Source organism: Oncorhynchus clarkii, chromosome 31 (assembly GCF_045791955.1).
Source record: "Oncorhynchus clarkii lewisi isolate Uvic-CL-2024 chromosome 31, UVic_Ocla_1.0, whole genome shotgun sequence".
Lineage (NCBI taxonomy): Eukaryota > Metazoa > Chordata > Actinopteri > Salmoniformes > Salmonidae > Oncorhynchus > Oncorhynchus clarkii.
The window spans coordinates 9,786,240-9,801,233 of NC_092177.1; the positions used below are offsets into that span (position 1 = coordinate 9,786,240).

Below are 14,994 nucleotides of genomic sequence, written 5' to 3' on the forward strand. Positions count from 1 at the left end.
TAGCTGTAGTGGGTTCAGAAAAAGAGATTCTCAATGGCAATCATGCGTCATAAGTGAAAGAAAGGTACAGTAATTATGGACATTTTAATTAAAAACGACCAGTAACAAATAGAGAGATCTAAACATGAATATTTAGACTTTAAGGCATAAAAACCAACAGTGTTTTAGTGTGTTTCTCTCGTTCCCGAGTTCCACTCACTTCAGCACTATGGACAGCTCCTCATGCTGCGCTCTCTATCCGGGTTCTGAAAGGAGAGCGAGGAGGACACAGACACGTTTGCATAGTACTTCACGTTAGGATACAGTTTGCCCACGCTTTTAAAAAGAATTAGGAAATCAAAGATAGTCCATATGTTTTTAAACAGGTTAGTCTATATAGATGTTTAACAATACAAGTAATTCACTTCTGTTCATAGCGGTATGACAACACATTCACGAATACCAGAGGTTATGTATACTTTATTCCGGGAGGTTTTGAATAGCTTCTAATTATGAATCCACTTGTGTTCTTTGGTTTTTCCTTTACCCTATCCGTGCTCACTAACGCCAACTTCCCCTCATCATATCCTTGAGGCGGCAGCTGCACCAGCTGTAAGCGGTTAGCTACTGTAGCCAATTGAAAAGCATTGGACGCCTGTGATTGCAGTGCTTTCTCCTATTGATTGCGCGCGGAGTAATGTGGACGAGCGTGGCACTTGTGTCTTGCAGTCAGTCTTACTAGTGGAACCGAGCTGGGCTAGCGAAACCCAGTAACGTTGTCCGGTACACACAGAAGGAGGGAAGCTTTTTGATTCAACGTCAGATAACATTTGATCCAAATCGCCAAAGGCCCAATCGGAGAAGCTTGTTTTCCTAATCAGATCGGCTTGTTTCTCCACCACCATCTTTGGGACGGATAAGTCTCTCTCTGCCTCGCAGTTGCAGAAAATTGCTCCGCAGCCTTGTAAGCAATTGGTGCACTGTGAGCGACCATCATAAATCTGGAGGATTTTCAGCGTCCGCGGGTTTGCTTCTGAATTTGCTTAGGCAGGCTCTTTTTAGGAGTTGAATACGCAGGTTGGAGAAATTGATAAAATGGCACAAAAATGCGTCTTATTTTTATTGTGGCTTTCGGGCAGATCACTCGCGGGATTTCCCAATCAGATTAATATAGGTAAGTGGATCATAAAATAATTCGAAATAAGTAAATACATTTTTCCCCATAATTTTTTGGATAATACCGTCTTGTTTTATCTTCGGAGTAGGACCTTTATTGTGTGTTATTAAGTGGGCTAACTTGCTTTGCTTGCAGTAAGAAATTGTGAACTTGCGCTGTCACTTTGGTTACAGATGTTAAGAAATTCAATGTTACCAAAATGCTTGAAACAAACTACCACATTGAATAGAAAACGTTGCAACTTTATAAGGGTGAAAATTGGCGGGCACAATCCCGAAATAACAGATTTCTGTAGACCGAATGATGAGGAGAAAAGATGGATTATGTGTGATCTCTTTCTCCAAATCCATTTGAGACATGGTCCTGTTTACATGATCTGTGGTGTTTGGTTTAACACTTGAGATCCTTGTATAAACAGAACGATGAGAATCCCTGCAGCTACAAAAAAGTGCTTATGTAAGCTACATTCAAGTCAAGTCTCTTCCTCAAGTATCTTCCTTAAGTTTTGCCCGACAGGCATAGGCCATAGATAAAAGGTGTTATCTAGAACCTAAAATGCTTCCTCGGCAGTCCCCACACTTTGAAGAACCCTTTTTGCTTTCAGGTAGAACCTGTTTGGGTTCCATGTAGAACCCCTTCCACAGAGGGTTCTACATGGAACCCAAAACGGTTCTACCTTTTGGAATCCATTTTTCTAAGACTGTACCTAACATCCGTGTGTTGGTTTTGCGAGGGCCAGGGGTTCCCTGTGGCCTCTATAATAAAAAGCTGAGGCAGAGAGAGTAGGATGTAAAATGTGTGTAAATAATGATGATGGGAAATGGTAGCCAAAGTTGATTATGTATCTGTATGTCTTCTAGGGGGTCTGTTCATGCGGTCCACTGTGCAGGAGCACAGTGCGTTTAGGTTCGCTGTTCAGCTCTACAACACCAACCAGAACACTACGGAGAAACCCTTCCATCTCAACTACAACGTAGACAACCTCGAGTCGTCCAACAGCTTCTCAGTCACCCATGCATGTAAGTACAGAGCTGTTTTCAATTAAAATCTCCCTTTGCTCTGAATATGTCCAGAATTCCCCCTTGAAAACACAAGTGCGCAAACACAAAAGACACACACACACACACACACACACACGACATTCGTATAAAAATCTCTTGCTTGGTCTCCTTTAGCTGCAAGCGTGTAAACCAACTGTAGATAAGACCAGGGTACAGAGGGTGGCAGGACAGAATGCCTTTAGATGTGTCAATGGTTCACTGCCGTTGTAGATAAGACCAGGGTACAGAGGGTGGCAGGACAGAATGCCTTTAGATGTGTCAATGGTTCACTGTTGTTGTAGATAAGACCAGGGTACTCAGGGTGGCGGGACAGAATGCCTTTAGATCACATATGTCAGAGTCAAGGCCCGCGGGCCACATCCGGCCCGCAAGAAGGTTTTTTACGGCCCCTGGGATGATCTTGATTTATTATTAGAACCGGCCCGCAGCAAGCCGGCAGCCCGCAGATCTTTTACACGCACCAATACTACATTTCCCACAATGCAAAGGTGACGCACCGAGCAGTAGGCTGCTTCATTTCAATATTTATTGGCACAGCAGTCGTCAGCATCACAGTAAAATTAACTTTCAGATACCCATCAAAAATGGCAAAACGGAAGGTGGATACTGAGAACCGGGGGTTTCAAACAAGGTGGGAGTCGGAGTATATGTTCACGAAGGTAGCTGGAAAACCTGTGTGTCTTCTGTGTGGAGAAAGTGTGGCGGTACTGAAAGAGTATAATCTGAGACGACATTATGAAACGAAACACGCGGACAAAAACAAGAATATGGACATGGAACAAAGGCTACAAAAGGCAGAGGAATTAAAACGAGGCCTCAAATCTCGACAGGCTCTGTTCAAAAAAGCCAAATCACAAGGCCAGGCTGCTGTCAAGGCCAGTTTTATTTTGGCAGAAGAGATCGCTAAATCAGCCCGGCCATTTACGGAGGGGGATTTCATCAAAAACTGCATGATTAAAGTTTGTGACGAAGTTTGCCCAGAAAAAAGGCAACTCTTTTTAAATGTGAGTCTGAGCAGAAACACCATTGCCGAGAGAGTAGACCCGTTGTCCATCAATCTAAAAGAGCAGCTTGTGAAAAAGGGAAAAGATTTTATTGCATATTCCTTGGCTGTGGATGAGAGCACCGACATTTCTGACATTGCCCAGTTGTCAATTTTCATCCGCGGAGTGGACTCCAACCTAAGCGTGACAGAGGAGTTTTTGGCTTTACGTCCTATGCATGGCACAACTACGGGGCATGATTTGTATGAAGAGGTGTCAAGATGTGTAAATGAGATGGAGCTGCCTTGGGAAAAACTCGTGGGTTTGACAACCGACGGAGCACCTGCGATGTGTGGACACAGGAGCGGACTGGTGGCGAAGATACGGGAAAAGATGCAAGAGGAAAACGCGACAGGTGAGCTGACAGCTTATCATTGTATCATACACCAGGAAGCGTTGTGCGGTAAAGCCTTGAAAATGGAGCATGTAATGAGCATCATCACGCGCACAGTTAACTTTATCAGAGCCAAAGGTTTGAATCACCGCCAGTTCAAGGCATTTCTGACGGAGTTAGAAACGGAGCATGGTGATTTGCCTTATCACACAGAGGTGCGATGGCTAAGCCAGGGAAAGGTGCTTCAAAGATGTTTCGAGCTTCGTGAGGAGATTTGTCTGTTCTTGGACAGCAAAGGGAAAGACACAACACAACTTCGAGACGAAATGTTTCTGTGTGAAATGGCTTTTCTGTGTGACATTACGAGTCATCTGAATGCAATAAACTTGCAGCTGCAGGGTCGGGATCGTGTCATCTCTGATATGTACAGTACAGTGAAGGCATTTAAAACCAAACTGACTCTGTGGGAGACGCAGATGCGGAAAGAAAATTTGAGCCACTTTCCCAGCTGCCAGACCATGAAAGAGAAGCTCTCTACCAGTGCGTTCCCGAGCACACAGTTGGCTGATAAAATAGGTATGCTTGCCGCTGACTTTCGACGCCGATTTGCTGACTTTGAAGCACAAAAAAGCAGGTTGGAACTGCTCGGTAACCCATTTGCTGTTGACGTGGAAAGCTCACCACCAAACCTCCAAATGGAGTTGATTGACCTCCAATGCAATGATGCACTGAGGGCAAAATATGCGGCAGTGGGTGCTGCGGAGTTCGCCCGTTTCCTCCCCGGCACAATGCCCCAGCTGCGCATCCAGGCTGCTCAAACGTTGTCTATGTTTGGCAGCACATACCTGTGTGAACAACTGTTTTCTTTGATGAACCTGAACAAAACATCACACAGAAGTCGACTTACTGCTGAACACCTCCACTCAATTCTGAGGATTTCTTCAGCTCAGAGCCTTACCCCGAACATTGATGAACTTGTGGAAAAGATGGGACACCACCAAGTATCACCCTCAACCTCAAACAAGTGAACATTACTGTGCAATCACATATTTAGAGTTTTTACTCAGTTCAAGTTTAAAAGTTAAAATTTAATATTTGTTTTCACTGCATGTTACTTCTCCTTAAACAAAGTGTTGTTTTTGATTAATAGATTTTTGCACTTTATTTTTTTGTATTTCAATCCAATTATATTTTAAAAATATTTCAGTTGAGTGGATGATAGAAAATTGCTATTATTGTTTTTTCTTTGAAGTAAATTTAGCCCACTTTTGCTAAAATAGAAAATATAGTCTACTGATGGTGCCTTGAATACCGGTTTCTTTCATTTAATGTTCATGTTATGGGGATATTTATATAAAGGAAATTTGTCTTTTGTGTCTGTTGAAAATTAAAGATTACTGACAGAGCCATAAGAAAATATTGCTTTATTTATCTGATCATATTGTAATATATTTGTTAGGTTTTCAGTAGGTTCAATTAGGTTCACTAGACTATATGCGTCATTTAAAAATTTTTCAATGAACATTCGAACAGTCCGGCCCTCGCCTTTTAGCTGATTTTTTTATTTGGCCCTCCGTCCATTTGACTTTGACACCCCTGCTTTAGATGTATCAATGGTTCACTGTTGTTGTAGATAAGACCAGGGTACTCAGGGTGGCGGGACAGAATGCCTTTAGATGTATCAATGGTTCACTGCCGTTGTAGATAAGACCAGGGTACAGAGGGTGGCAGGACAGAATGCCTTTAGATGTGTCAATGGTTCACTGTTGTTGTAGATAAGACATGGGTACAGAGGGTGGCGGGACAGAATGCCTTTAGATGTGTCAATGGTTCACTGTTGTTGTAGATAAGACCAGTGTACAGAGGGTGGCGGGACAGAATGCCTTTAGATGTATCAATGGTTCACTGCCGTTGCGCTACACCAGTGGTCACCAACTTTTGAGTAAAGATCACTTTCTGAGTCAAAATGCATAACGAGATCTACCGCTCAGATAAAAACCAATAAACATACATTTAAATGTATTAAGCCTATTCAACATTAACCTATTTAAAAACAGTTGTGCATCAATGAGGCTTGTGCAGTAGGCCATAGGCCCTGCATATTGGCTATGCTTGAATTCCCCTGGCAATGTTGTTGTTCTCAGGCCATTTTGAAATTATATATTTTTTAAAATTGCTATGTGATCACACTGGTAATAGATCATTTGTTGAATTACTATGAGGCACAGTTGAGTGAGCAGAATAATGTATTTTATTTTACTGGACTGATGGCTTACATCTGATGGTCGGTCTGAGGGAAGCGAGGGAATATTTTGCATTTTATTAGGATCCCCATTAGCTGTTGCAAAAGCAGCAGCTTCCCTTTCTGGGGTCCACACAAAACATGACATAATACAGAACGTTAATAGACAACAGCTCAAGGACAAAACTACATACAAAAATGGTTTTACAAAAGGCACAAGTAGCCTACATATCAATACATACACACAAACTTTCTAGGTCAAATAAGGGAGAGTCGTTGTGCCGTGTTGCTTTATCTGCTTTTTGAAACCAGGTTTGCTGTTTATTTGAGCAATACGAGATGGAACAGAGTTCCATGCAGTAATAGCTCTATATAATACTGTACACTCTCTGGAATTTGTTATGGATTTGGGGACTGTGAAAATGTCTGGTGGGGTAAGTTTGTGTGTCAGAGGTGTGTGTAAGTTGACTATGCAAACAATTTGGGATTTTCAACAACTTAATGTTTTTTTTTATAAAAAGAGGTGATGCAGTCAGTCTCTTCTCAACTCTTAACCAAGAGAGACTGGCATTCATAGTATTTATATCAGCCCTCTGATTACAATGAAGAGCAATACGTGCCACTCTGTTCTGGGCCAGCTGCAGCTTAAGTAGGTATTTCTTTGCAGTACTTGACCATATGACTGGACAATAATCAAGATCAGATAAAACTAGAGCCTGCAGGACTTGCTTTGTGGAGTGTTGGTGTCAAATCAGAGTATATCTTTATTACAGACAGACCTCTCCCCATCTTTACAACCATTGAATCTATATGTTTTGACCATGACAGTTTACAATCAAAGGTATCGCCAAGTAATTTAGTCTCTTCAACTTGTTCAAAAGCCACACCATTCATTACCATATTGAGCTGAGGTCTAGAACTTAGGGAATGATTTGTACCAAATGCAATGTTCTTAGTTTTAGAGATGTCAGATCGGCTTGTTTCTCAGTTTATTAATGGACCAGTTTATTAATGGCCACCCATTCCAAAACAGACTGCAACTCTTTGTTAAGGGTTTCAGTGACTTCATTAGCTGTGGTTGCTGATGTGTATATGGTTGGATCATCAGCATACATGGACACATGCTTTGTTTAATGCCAGTGGCAGGTCATTGGTAAAAATAAAAAGAGCAGAGGGCCTAGAAAGCTGCCCTGCGGTACACCACACTTTACATGTTTGACATTAGAGAAGCTTCCATTAAAGAAAACCCTTTGAGTTCTAGTAGATAGCTCTGAATCCATGATACGGCAGAGGTTGAAAAGCCATAACACAATATTTTTTAACAACATTTTATGGTAAATAATATCAAAGGCTGCACTGAAATCTAACAATACAGCTCCCACAATCATTTTATCAATTTCTTTCAACCAATCATCAGTAATTTGTGTCAGTGCAGTACATGTTCAGTGCCCTTCTCTATAAGCGTGCTGAATGTCTGTTAATTTGTTTACAGAGAAAAAGCATTGTATTTGGTCAAACACCATTTTTTTTCAAACAGTTTGCGATGAGCTGGCAGCAAGCGTATAGGTATGCTGTTAGAACCAGTAAAGGCTCTTGCGTAGCGGAATGACTTTGGCTTCCCTCCAGCTCCGAGGACAAATACTTTCCTCTAGGCTCAGATTAAAGATATGACAGATAGGAGTGGCTATAGTCAGCTACCATCTTCAGTAGCTTTCCATCAATGTTGTCAGTGCCAGGAGGTTTGTCATTATTGATCGATAACAATGTTTCACCTCTCCCACACTAACTTTACAAAATTCAAACTTCCAATGATTCTTTTATTATTCGTTTTTTTTTATGCATGAATACGATGGCTCACTGTTCGTTGTTGGCATTTCCTGCTTAAGTTTTCCCACTGCCAGTGAAGTGATCATTAACTTAATTGGCAACATCAAATGGTTTTGTGATGAATAAGCCATCTGATTTGATGAAAGATGGAATTGATGGAGTTGAATTTGTCTTTCTGCCCATATTTCATTTAAAGTACTCCCAAGTTTTTTGTTTTTCCATCAATCTTTATATCATTGATCTTTGCTTCATAATACAGTTTCTTATTTTTTGTTGAGTTTAGTCACATAATTTCTCAATTTGCAGTAAGTCAACCAGTCAGATGTACAGCCAGACTTATTAGCCACTCCTTTTGCACCATCTCTTTCAACCATACAGTTTTTAAATTCCGCCTCAATCAATGGAGCCTTAGCAGTTCTAACAGTCAGTTTCTTTACAGGTGCATCAATAATTGTAAGAAGCAATTTCATGAATTTATCAAGTGCAGCATCTGGATGCTCCTTATTGATCACATCAGACCAATAAATATTTTTAACATCATCCACATAAAAGTCACAGCAAAATCTTGTGTATGATTTCTCATAAACTATTTTAGGCCCAGCTTTTGGAACTTTGGCTTTCAGGATTATAGCCACTATATTGTGATCACTGCATCCAATGGGTACAGATACAGCTTCAGAACAAAGTTCTACAGAATTAGTAAAAATGTGACATGTGGATGATCTTGTTCCTGTAGTGTTTGTAAACACCCTGGTAGATTGATTAATAACCTGAACCAGATTACAGGCACTGGTTACAGTGAGAAGCTTCCTCTTGAGCAGACAGCTTGATGAAAACCAGTCAATATTCAGGTCCCCAAGAAAGTAAACCTCTCTGTTTACATCACATACACTATCAAGCATTTGACACATTATTTAGATTCTGACTGTTAGCACTTGGTGGCCTGTAGCAACACCCCAAAGGAAAAGGCTTTAGGTGTGGTTGCATGTTCACTTGGCACAACACTTCAATAACACTTGACAGAAGATCTTCTCTAAGCATTATAGGGATATGGCTCTGTGTGTATATATATATATATATATATATATATATATATATATATATATATATATATATATATATATAAACACACACAGCAACACTTCCCCTATAAGCATTTGTCTCTTCTATAGATGTTATATCCTTGTATTGCTACTGCTGTATCATCAAATTAATTATGTAAATGAGTCTCAGAAATGGCTAATATATGAATGTTACCTGATGTTAGCAAGATACTGATTTCATTAACCTTATTTATATTGCTACATATATTCATATGGGCTATTTTCAGCCCTTTTCTGGTTGGCTTATCAGAGATAGACATAATATGGAAAAGAGCAGACAAAGCAAGACAAAAAAATATATACAGTACATTCAGCAGTCCATTAATCAACTGGTGTGTGCTCTGGGGTTGAAGCTACGAACTCATAGTCTTTGCTCTCTCATCCCGTCCAGGCTTCTGGGAAGGAGGGTGGATAATGATCCTGTCATAGAGGTTGTAAGCAATGTCCCCATGTGCTGTGGCAGCTTTCATGGCTGGGATCAGTTCTTTCCTCTTCTGGTGCACAGCTTCAGGATAGACCTTGTTGAAGATGTACGTTCCTCTCACATTCTTGGCTTTTCCAGAACAGTTACCTTGTCCTTGAACCTCAGGAACTTGACCACTATCGGCCTGGGCCTGTCGCCTGGGCCTGTCGCCTGGGCCTGTCATGGGTTTTCCATTCCTGTGAGCGCACCCCACCTCAATCTTCCTGTGTGTCCATCTTCAATTTCTCAAAAATAATTTCCCTCACATTGTCCTCAGACTCCGTCCAGGTCTCATGTGGAGATTCTGCAATTCCGTCCACAACCATGCTATTCTGCCTTGATTGTCCCTCCCTTGTCATCTTGGATTCAGACACAGAACTGATGTCCTCTCTCAATTACTTACAGATTGCTGTCATCTTGCTGTTCTCCTGTTTCAACTCATCGAGCTGACCCTGGGAGAACAGCAAACTGTTCTTCAGGACCTGGACCTCTCTGGTCAGGTCCATTCTTTTATTAGTTGACTCCACCAGTATTTGGACACTTGAAGCTATTTTGTTGTTGTAACAATTTTTGTTTGTTTAAGATATCCGTCACCTGTGATAGAGACACCACTGTCCTCAGCAGTACTCCTGTTGAGGACAGTGTGAGGCTGCCTCTCACCCGACTCGAAATCCCCTTTGTCTCCTTCCCTCCGCTGAGAAAAGAGGACAGTCTTCCAGCTGATGGAGAACTTTAGTCGCACTAGATTATTTCTGCCTCATGCACCAATTCATGTTGTTCCTCCTATGACCAGAGAAAGTGAAATATTCCTCGATATTAAAAAAGACAAAAACTAACAACAAGCTTTTCGGAACACTTTGGCGTACTCATTCATTGTGAGTGAAAGTAGGGCTCATAAAATGTGGAACAAAGTGTTGACAGTGCTGTATAACAACATAAACGTGAACTTAGTCATAAAAAGCAGCTCTTTACTCTGTTCGTTATCTCTCTCTAGTCAATGTTTTAAACGTTTGCAATGCATTCTAGGTTTCTTTTTACAGTCTATGGCTCGAGGAAACTGTGCAGACACGATGATCTGAGCTGTCTGATTGGCCAGCCGTAGGCCTATAGCTGCGCTCAGTTTGCTCTCTGGGCCTGCCAGGTAGGCGGAGCTCAGATCACAGTAGACTCACAGTAGGGTCACTGTAGTGTCACTGTAGACACTCTTGGTAGACACTCCCGGTAAAGAATCTCGGTAGACACTCTCGGTAGACTCACCGTAGACTCAGCATCTAGATGTGGTCAAAAGGTTTGCCCAGATAGGGAAAAGACAATGGCCTACTCTTGACATCATAATAGTGTTCTGCTGCAGAGCCTTGTAAACAGACGTCTCTGGTCCTCTGTGGTTCTGCCCACTCCTATAAAACATAATGTGGAACAGTCATCCAGCAGACATGTTTATCCAAAGCATCGTACAGTTTAACACATGCAGCCTATTCAGAACACGTGGCCCATCCAGGAATTAAACCCACAAACCTCGTCTGTGTAATTGGAACCACATTGGCCCGATGTGTCTGGCCCGCTGGTCATTGTGGCTCTCCTCTCCTCTCCACTCTTCTCGTCTTATCTCCTCTCCTCTTGTCCCCTTTCCTCTCTGTCTCCTCAGCTCAGCCCCCACTGCAGTGTCAGCTCATTAGCACACAGACCTCATATTGCCTCATTGCGCTGTCATTGGCTGATGGGAAGAAAAAAAATCCATACCCCAGTCACCATACCCAAACCGGTAGATTAGTTGGGACTGAGTCCTGCAGTGGAGAGGTGGGTCTGAGAGGTGGGTGGGTCAGAGGTGGGTGGGTCAGAGGTGGGTGGGTCAGAGGTGGGTGGGTCTGAGAGGTGGGTGGGTCTGAGAGGTGGGTGGGTCAGAGGTGGGTGGGTCTGAGAGGTGGGTCTGAGAGGTGGGTGGGTCAGAGGTGGTGGGTCTGAGAGGTGGAAAGGTGGGTGGGTCTGAGAGGTGGAAAGGTGGGTCGGTAGAAAGTTGGGTCTGAGAGGTGGGTCAATAGAGAGGTGGGTCTGAGAGGTGGGTGGGTCAGAGGTGGTGGGTCTGAGAGGTGGAAAGGTGTGTCGGTAGAGAGTTGGGTCTGAGAGGTGGGTCAATAGAGAGGTGGGTCTGAGAGGTTGGTGGGTCAGAGGTGGGTGGGTCTGAGAGGTGGAAAGGTGGGTGGGTCTGAGAGGTGGAAAGGTGGGTCGGTAGAGAGTTGGGTCTGAGAGGTGGATCTGAGAGGTGGGGTGGTGGAGGAGAGTTGGGGTGGACAGGTGGCTCAGTAGAGAGGTGGGTCTGAGAGGTGGGGAGGTAGAAAGGTGGATCTGAGAGGTGGGGTGGTGGAGAGGTGGGTCTGAGAGGTGGGTGGCTCTGAGGTGGGTATGACAGGTGGATCTGAGAGGTGGGGTGCTGGTGGTGTGGGTCAGAGGTGGGTGGGTCTGAGAGGTGGGCAGGTGGAAAGGTGGGTCGGTAGAGAGGTGGGTCTAAGAGGTGGGTCAGTAGAGGTGGGTCTGATAGGTGGATCTGAAAGTTGGGGTGGTGGAGAGGTGGGTCTGAGAGGTGGGTGGGTCAGAGGTGGTGGGTCTGAGAGGTGGGTGGGTCAGAGGTGGTGGGTCTGAGAGGTGGAAAGGTGGGTGGGTCTGAGAGGTGGAAAGGTGGGTCGGTAGAAAGTTGGGTCTGAGAGGTGGGTCAATAGAGAGGTGGGTCTGAGAGGTGGGTGGGTCAGAGGTGGGTGGGTCTGAGAGGTGGAAAGGTGGGTGGGTCTGAGAGGTGGAAAGGTGGGTCGGTAGAGAGTTGGGTCTGAGAGGTGGGTCAATAGAGAGGTGGGTCTGATAGGTGGATCTGAGAGGTGGGGTGGTGGAGAGTTGGGGTGGACAGGTGGCTCAGTAGAGAGGTGGGTCTGAGAGGTGGGGAGGTAGAAAGGTGGATCTGAGAGGTAGGGTGGTGGAGAGGTGGGTCTGAGAGGTGGTGTGGCTCTGAGGTGGGTATGACAGGTGGATCTGAGAGGTGGGGTGCTGGTGGTGTGGGTCAGAGGTGGGTGGGTCTGAGAGGTGGGCAGGTGGAAAGGTGGGTCGGTAGAGAGGTGGGTCTAAGAGGTGGGTCAGTAGAGGTGGGTCTGATAGGTGGATCTGAAAGTTGGGGTGGTGGAGAGGTGGGTCTGAGAGGTGGGTGGGTCAGAGGTGGTGGGTCTGAGAGGTGGGTGGGTCAGAGGTGGTGGGTCTGAGAGGTGGAAAGGTGGGTGGGTCTGAGAGGTGGAAAGGTGGGTCGGTAGAAAGTTGGGTCTGAGAGGTGGGTCAATAGAGAGGTGGGTCTGAGAGGTGGGTGGGTCAGAGGTGGGTGGGTCTGAGAGGTGGAATGGTGGGTGGGTCTGAGAGGTGGAAAGGTGGGTCGGTAGAGAGTTGGGTCTGAGAGGTGGGTCAATAGAGAGGTGGGTCTGATAGGTGGATCTGAGAGGTGGGGTGGTGGAGAGTTGGGGTGGACAGGTGGCTCAGTAGAGAGGTGGGTCTGAGAGGTGGGGAAGTAGAAAGGTGGATCTGAGAGGTGGGGTGGTGGAGTGGTGGGTCTGAGAGGTGGGGTGCTGGTGGTGTGGGTCAGAGGTGGGTGGGTCTGAGAGGTGGGCAGGTGGAAAGGTGGGTCGGTAGAGAGGTGGGTCTAAGAGGTGGGTCAGTAGAGAGGTGGGTCAGTAGAGAGGTGGGTCTGAAAGTTGGGGTGGATCTGAGAGGTGGATCTGAGAGGTGGGTCTGAGAGGTGGGGAGGTGGGTCTGAGAGGTAGAGAGGAAGCAGAGAAAGCAAAGCTCCCATATCACAGTTATCCAGCCAGAGAAGCGTGGGCTGTTACCGCGGCGTCCTAGTTAACGAAAACGCCCTGCACCCTCTCCTTCACGCTGTTGATAGGGACACAGAAACAATAAGCAAATGAGTAAATAAATTATAGATAACGGCGTTGGTAATTTCACGCGTGTTGAAGGAGCAGGGGAGCATGGGAGAAAGAGGGCTTGATATCAGAATCAAATTAAAACCATGAAGGCAGGCAGGAGCAGAGACAGTCTTCTCCCTCGTGGCTTAGAGAGAGGGTCGGGCTCCTGAGGGCGCCATTTCTGCTTTCTCATTCACGCACAATCATGTCACCATTCACGTCTTATAGCAGCTCCATGAAGAGTGTGCGTGTGTGTGCGTTTTGTGTGTGCCGCCGTACTCTGTGTGTGAGAAATGTACGAGCCTTTGATGTTGAGGAAGGTGTGGAAAAGCAACGTGTGCTCTGTCTGTCTCTGCACTGAAAACAGTGGAATGTTGTCTCACAGCCATTCCTGTTTGTTGTGGGAACTGTTTCTTTGATGTGTTTTTGAAGTCATCTGCTGGGGTTTGAATCTGCCTCTTCTACTGTATGAGCAGGACACGCTGTTCTACATACAGGCCTAGGCTCAGGGGAAACCCTAAATGACACCATACTTGACCAGAGCCATATGCGTCCTGGTCAAATGTAGTGCTGCTATACTATGGGCCCTGGGTACTGGTCAAATGTAGTGCTATACTATGGGCCCTGGGTACTGGTCAAATGTAGTGCTATACTATGGGCCCTGGGTACTGGTCAAATGTAGGGCTCTACTATGGGCCCTGGTCAAATGTAGGGCTCTACTACAGGCCCTGGTCAAATGTAGGGCTCTACTACGGGCCCCGGTCAAATGTAGGGCTCTACTACGGGCCCCGGTCAAATGTAGGGCTCTACTACGGGCCCCGGTCAACTGTAGGGCTCTACTACGGGCCCCGGTCAACTGTAGGGCTCTACTATGGGCCCCGGTCAACTGTAGGGCTCTACTACGGGCCCCGGTCAACTGTAGGGCTCTACTACGGGCCCTGGTCAATGTAGTGCTCTACTACGGGCCCTGGGTCCTTGTCAAATGTAGGGCTCTACTATGGGCCCTGGTCAAATGTAAGGCTCTACTACGGGCCCCGGTCAAATGTAGGGCTCTACTATGGGCCCCGGTCAAATGTAGGGCTCTACTACGGGCCCCGGTCAAATGTAGGGCTCTACTACGGGCCCCGGTCAAATGTAGGGCTCTACTACGGGCCCCGGTCAACTGTAGGGCTCTACTATGGGCCCCGGTCAAATGTAGGGCTCTACTATGGGCCCCGGTCAACTGTAGGGCTCTACTATGGGCCCCGGTCAACTGTAGGGCTCTACTACAGGCCCCGGTCAACTGTAGGGCTCTACTACGGGCCCCGGTCAACTGTAGGGCTCTACTACGGGCCCTGGTCAATGTAGTGCTCTACTACGGGCCCTGGGTCCTTGTCAAATGTAGGGCTCTACTATGGGCCCTGGTCAAATGTAAGGCTCTACTACGGGCCCCGGTCAAATGTAGGGCTCTACTATGGGCCCCGGTCAAATGTAGGGCTCTACTACGGGCCCCGGTCAAATGTAGGGCTCTACTACGGGCCCCGGTCAAATGTAGGGCTCTACTACGGGCCCCGGTCAACTGTAGGGCTCTACTATGGGCCCCGGTCAACTGTAGGGCTCTACTATGGGCCCCGGTCAACTGTAGGGCTCTACTACAGGCCCCGGTCAACTGTAGGGCTCTACTACGGGCCCCGGTCAACTGTAGGGCTCTACTCCCGGCCCTGGGTCCTTGTCAAATGTAGGGCTCTACTATGGGCCCTGGTCAAATGTAGTGCTCTACTACTGTAGTGCTCTACTACGGGCCTTGGTCAAATGTAGGGCTCTACTATGGGCCCCGGTCAACTGTAGGGC

At 45.8% G+C, this 14,994-nt stretch overlaps 1 protein-coding gene across 1 annotated transcript in view; it reads left to right on the forward strand.

Annotated features, from left to right (window-relative positions):
* The first annotated feature begins 989 nt into the window (after positions 1-989).
* LOC139390535 (glutamate receptor 3-like) overlaps positions 990-14,994 on the forward strand; it is a 277,696-nt gene continuing 263,691 nt past the window's right edge. The window contains exons 1-2 of the mRNA XM_071137711.1: positions 990-1,153; positions 2,017-2,175. Coding sequence (XP_070993812.1) covers positions 1,075-1,153; positions 2,017-2,175 — 238 coding nt within the window. The 5' untranslated portion in view covers positions 990-1,074. The remainder of the gene's footprint in view (positions 1,154-2,016; positions 2,176-14,994) is intronic.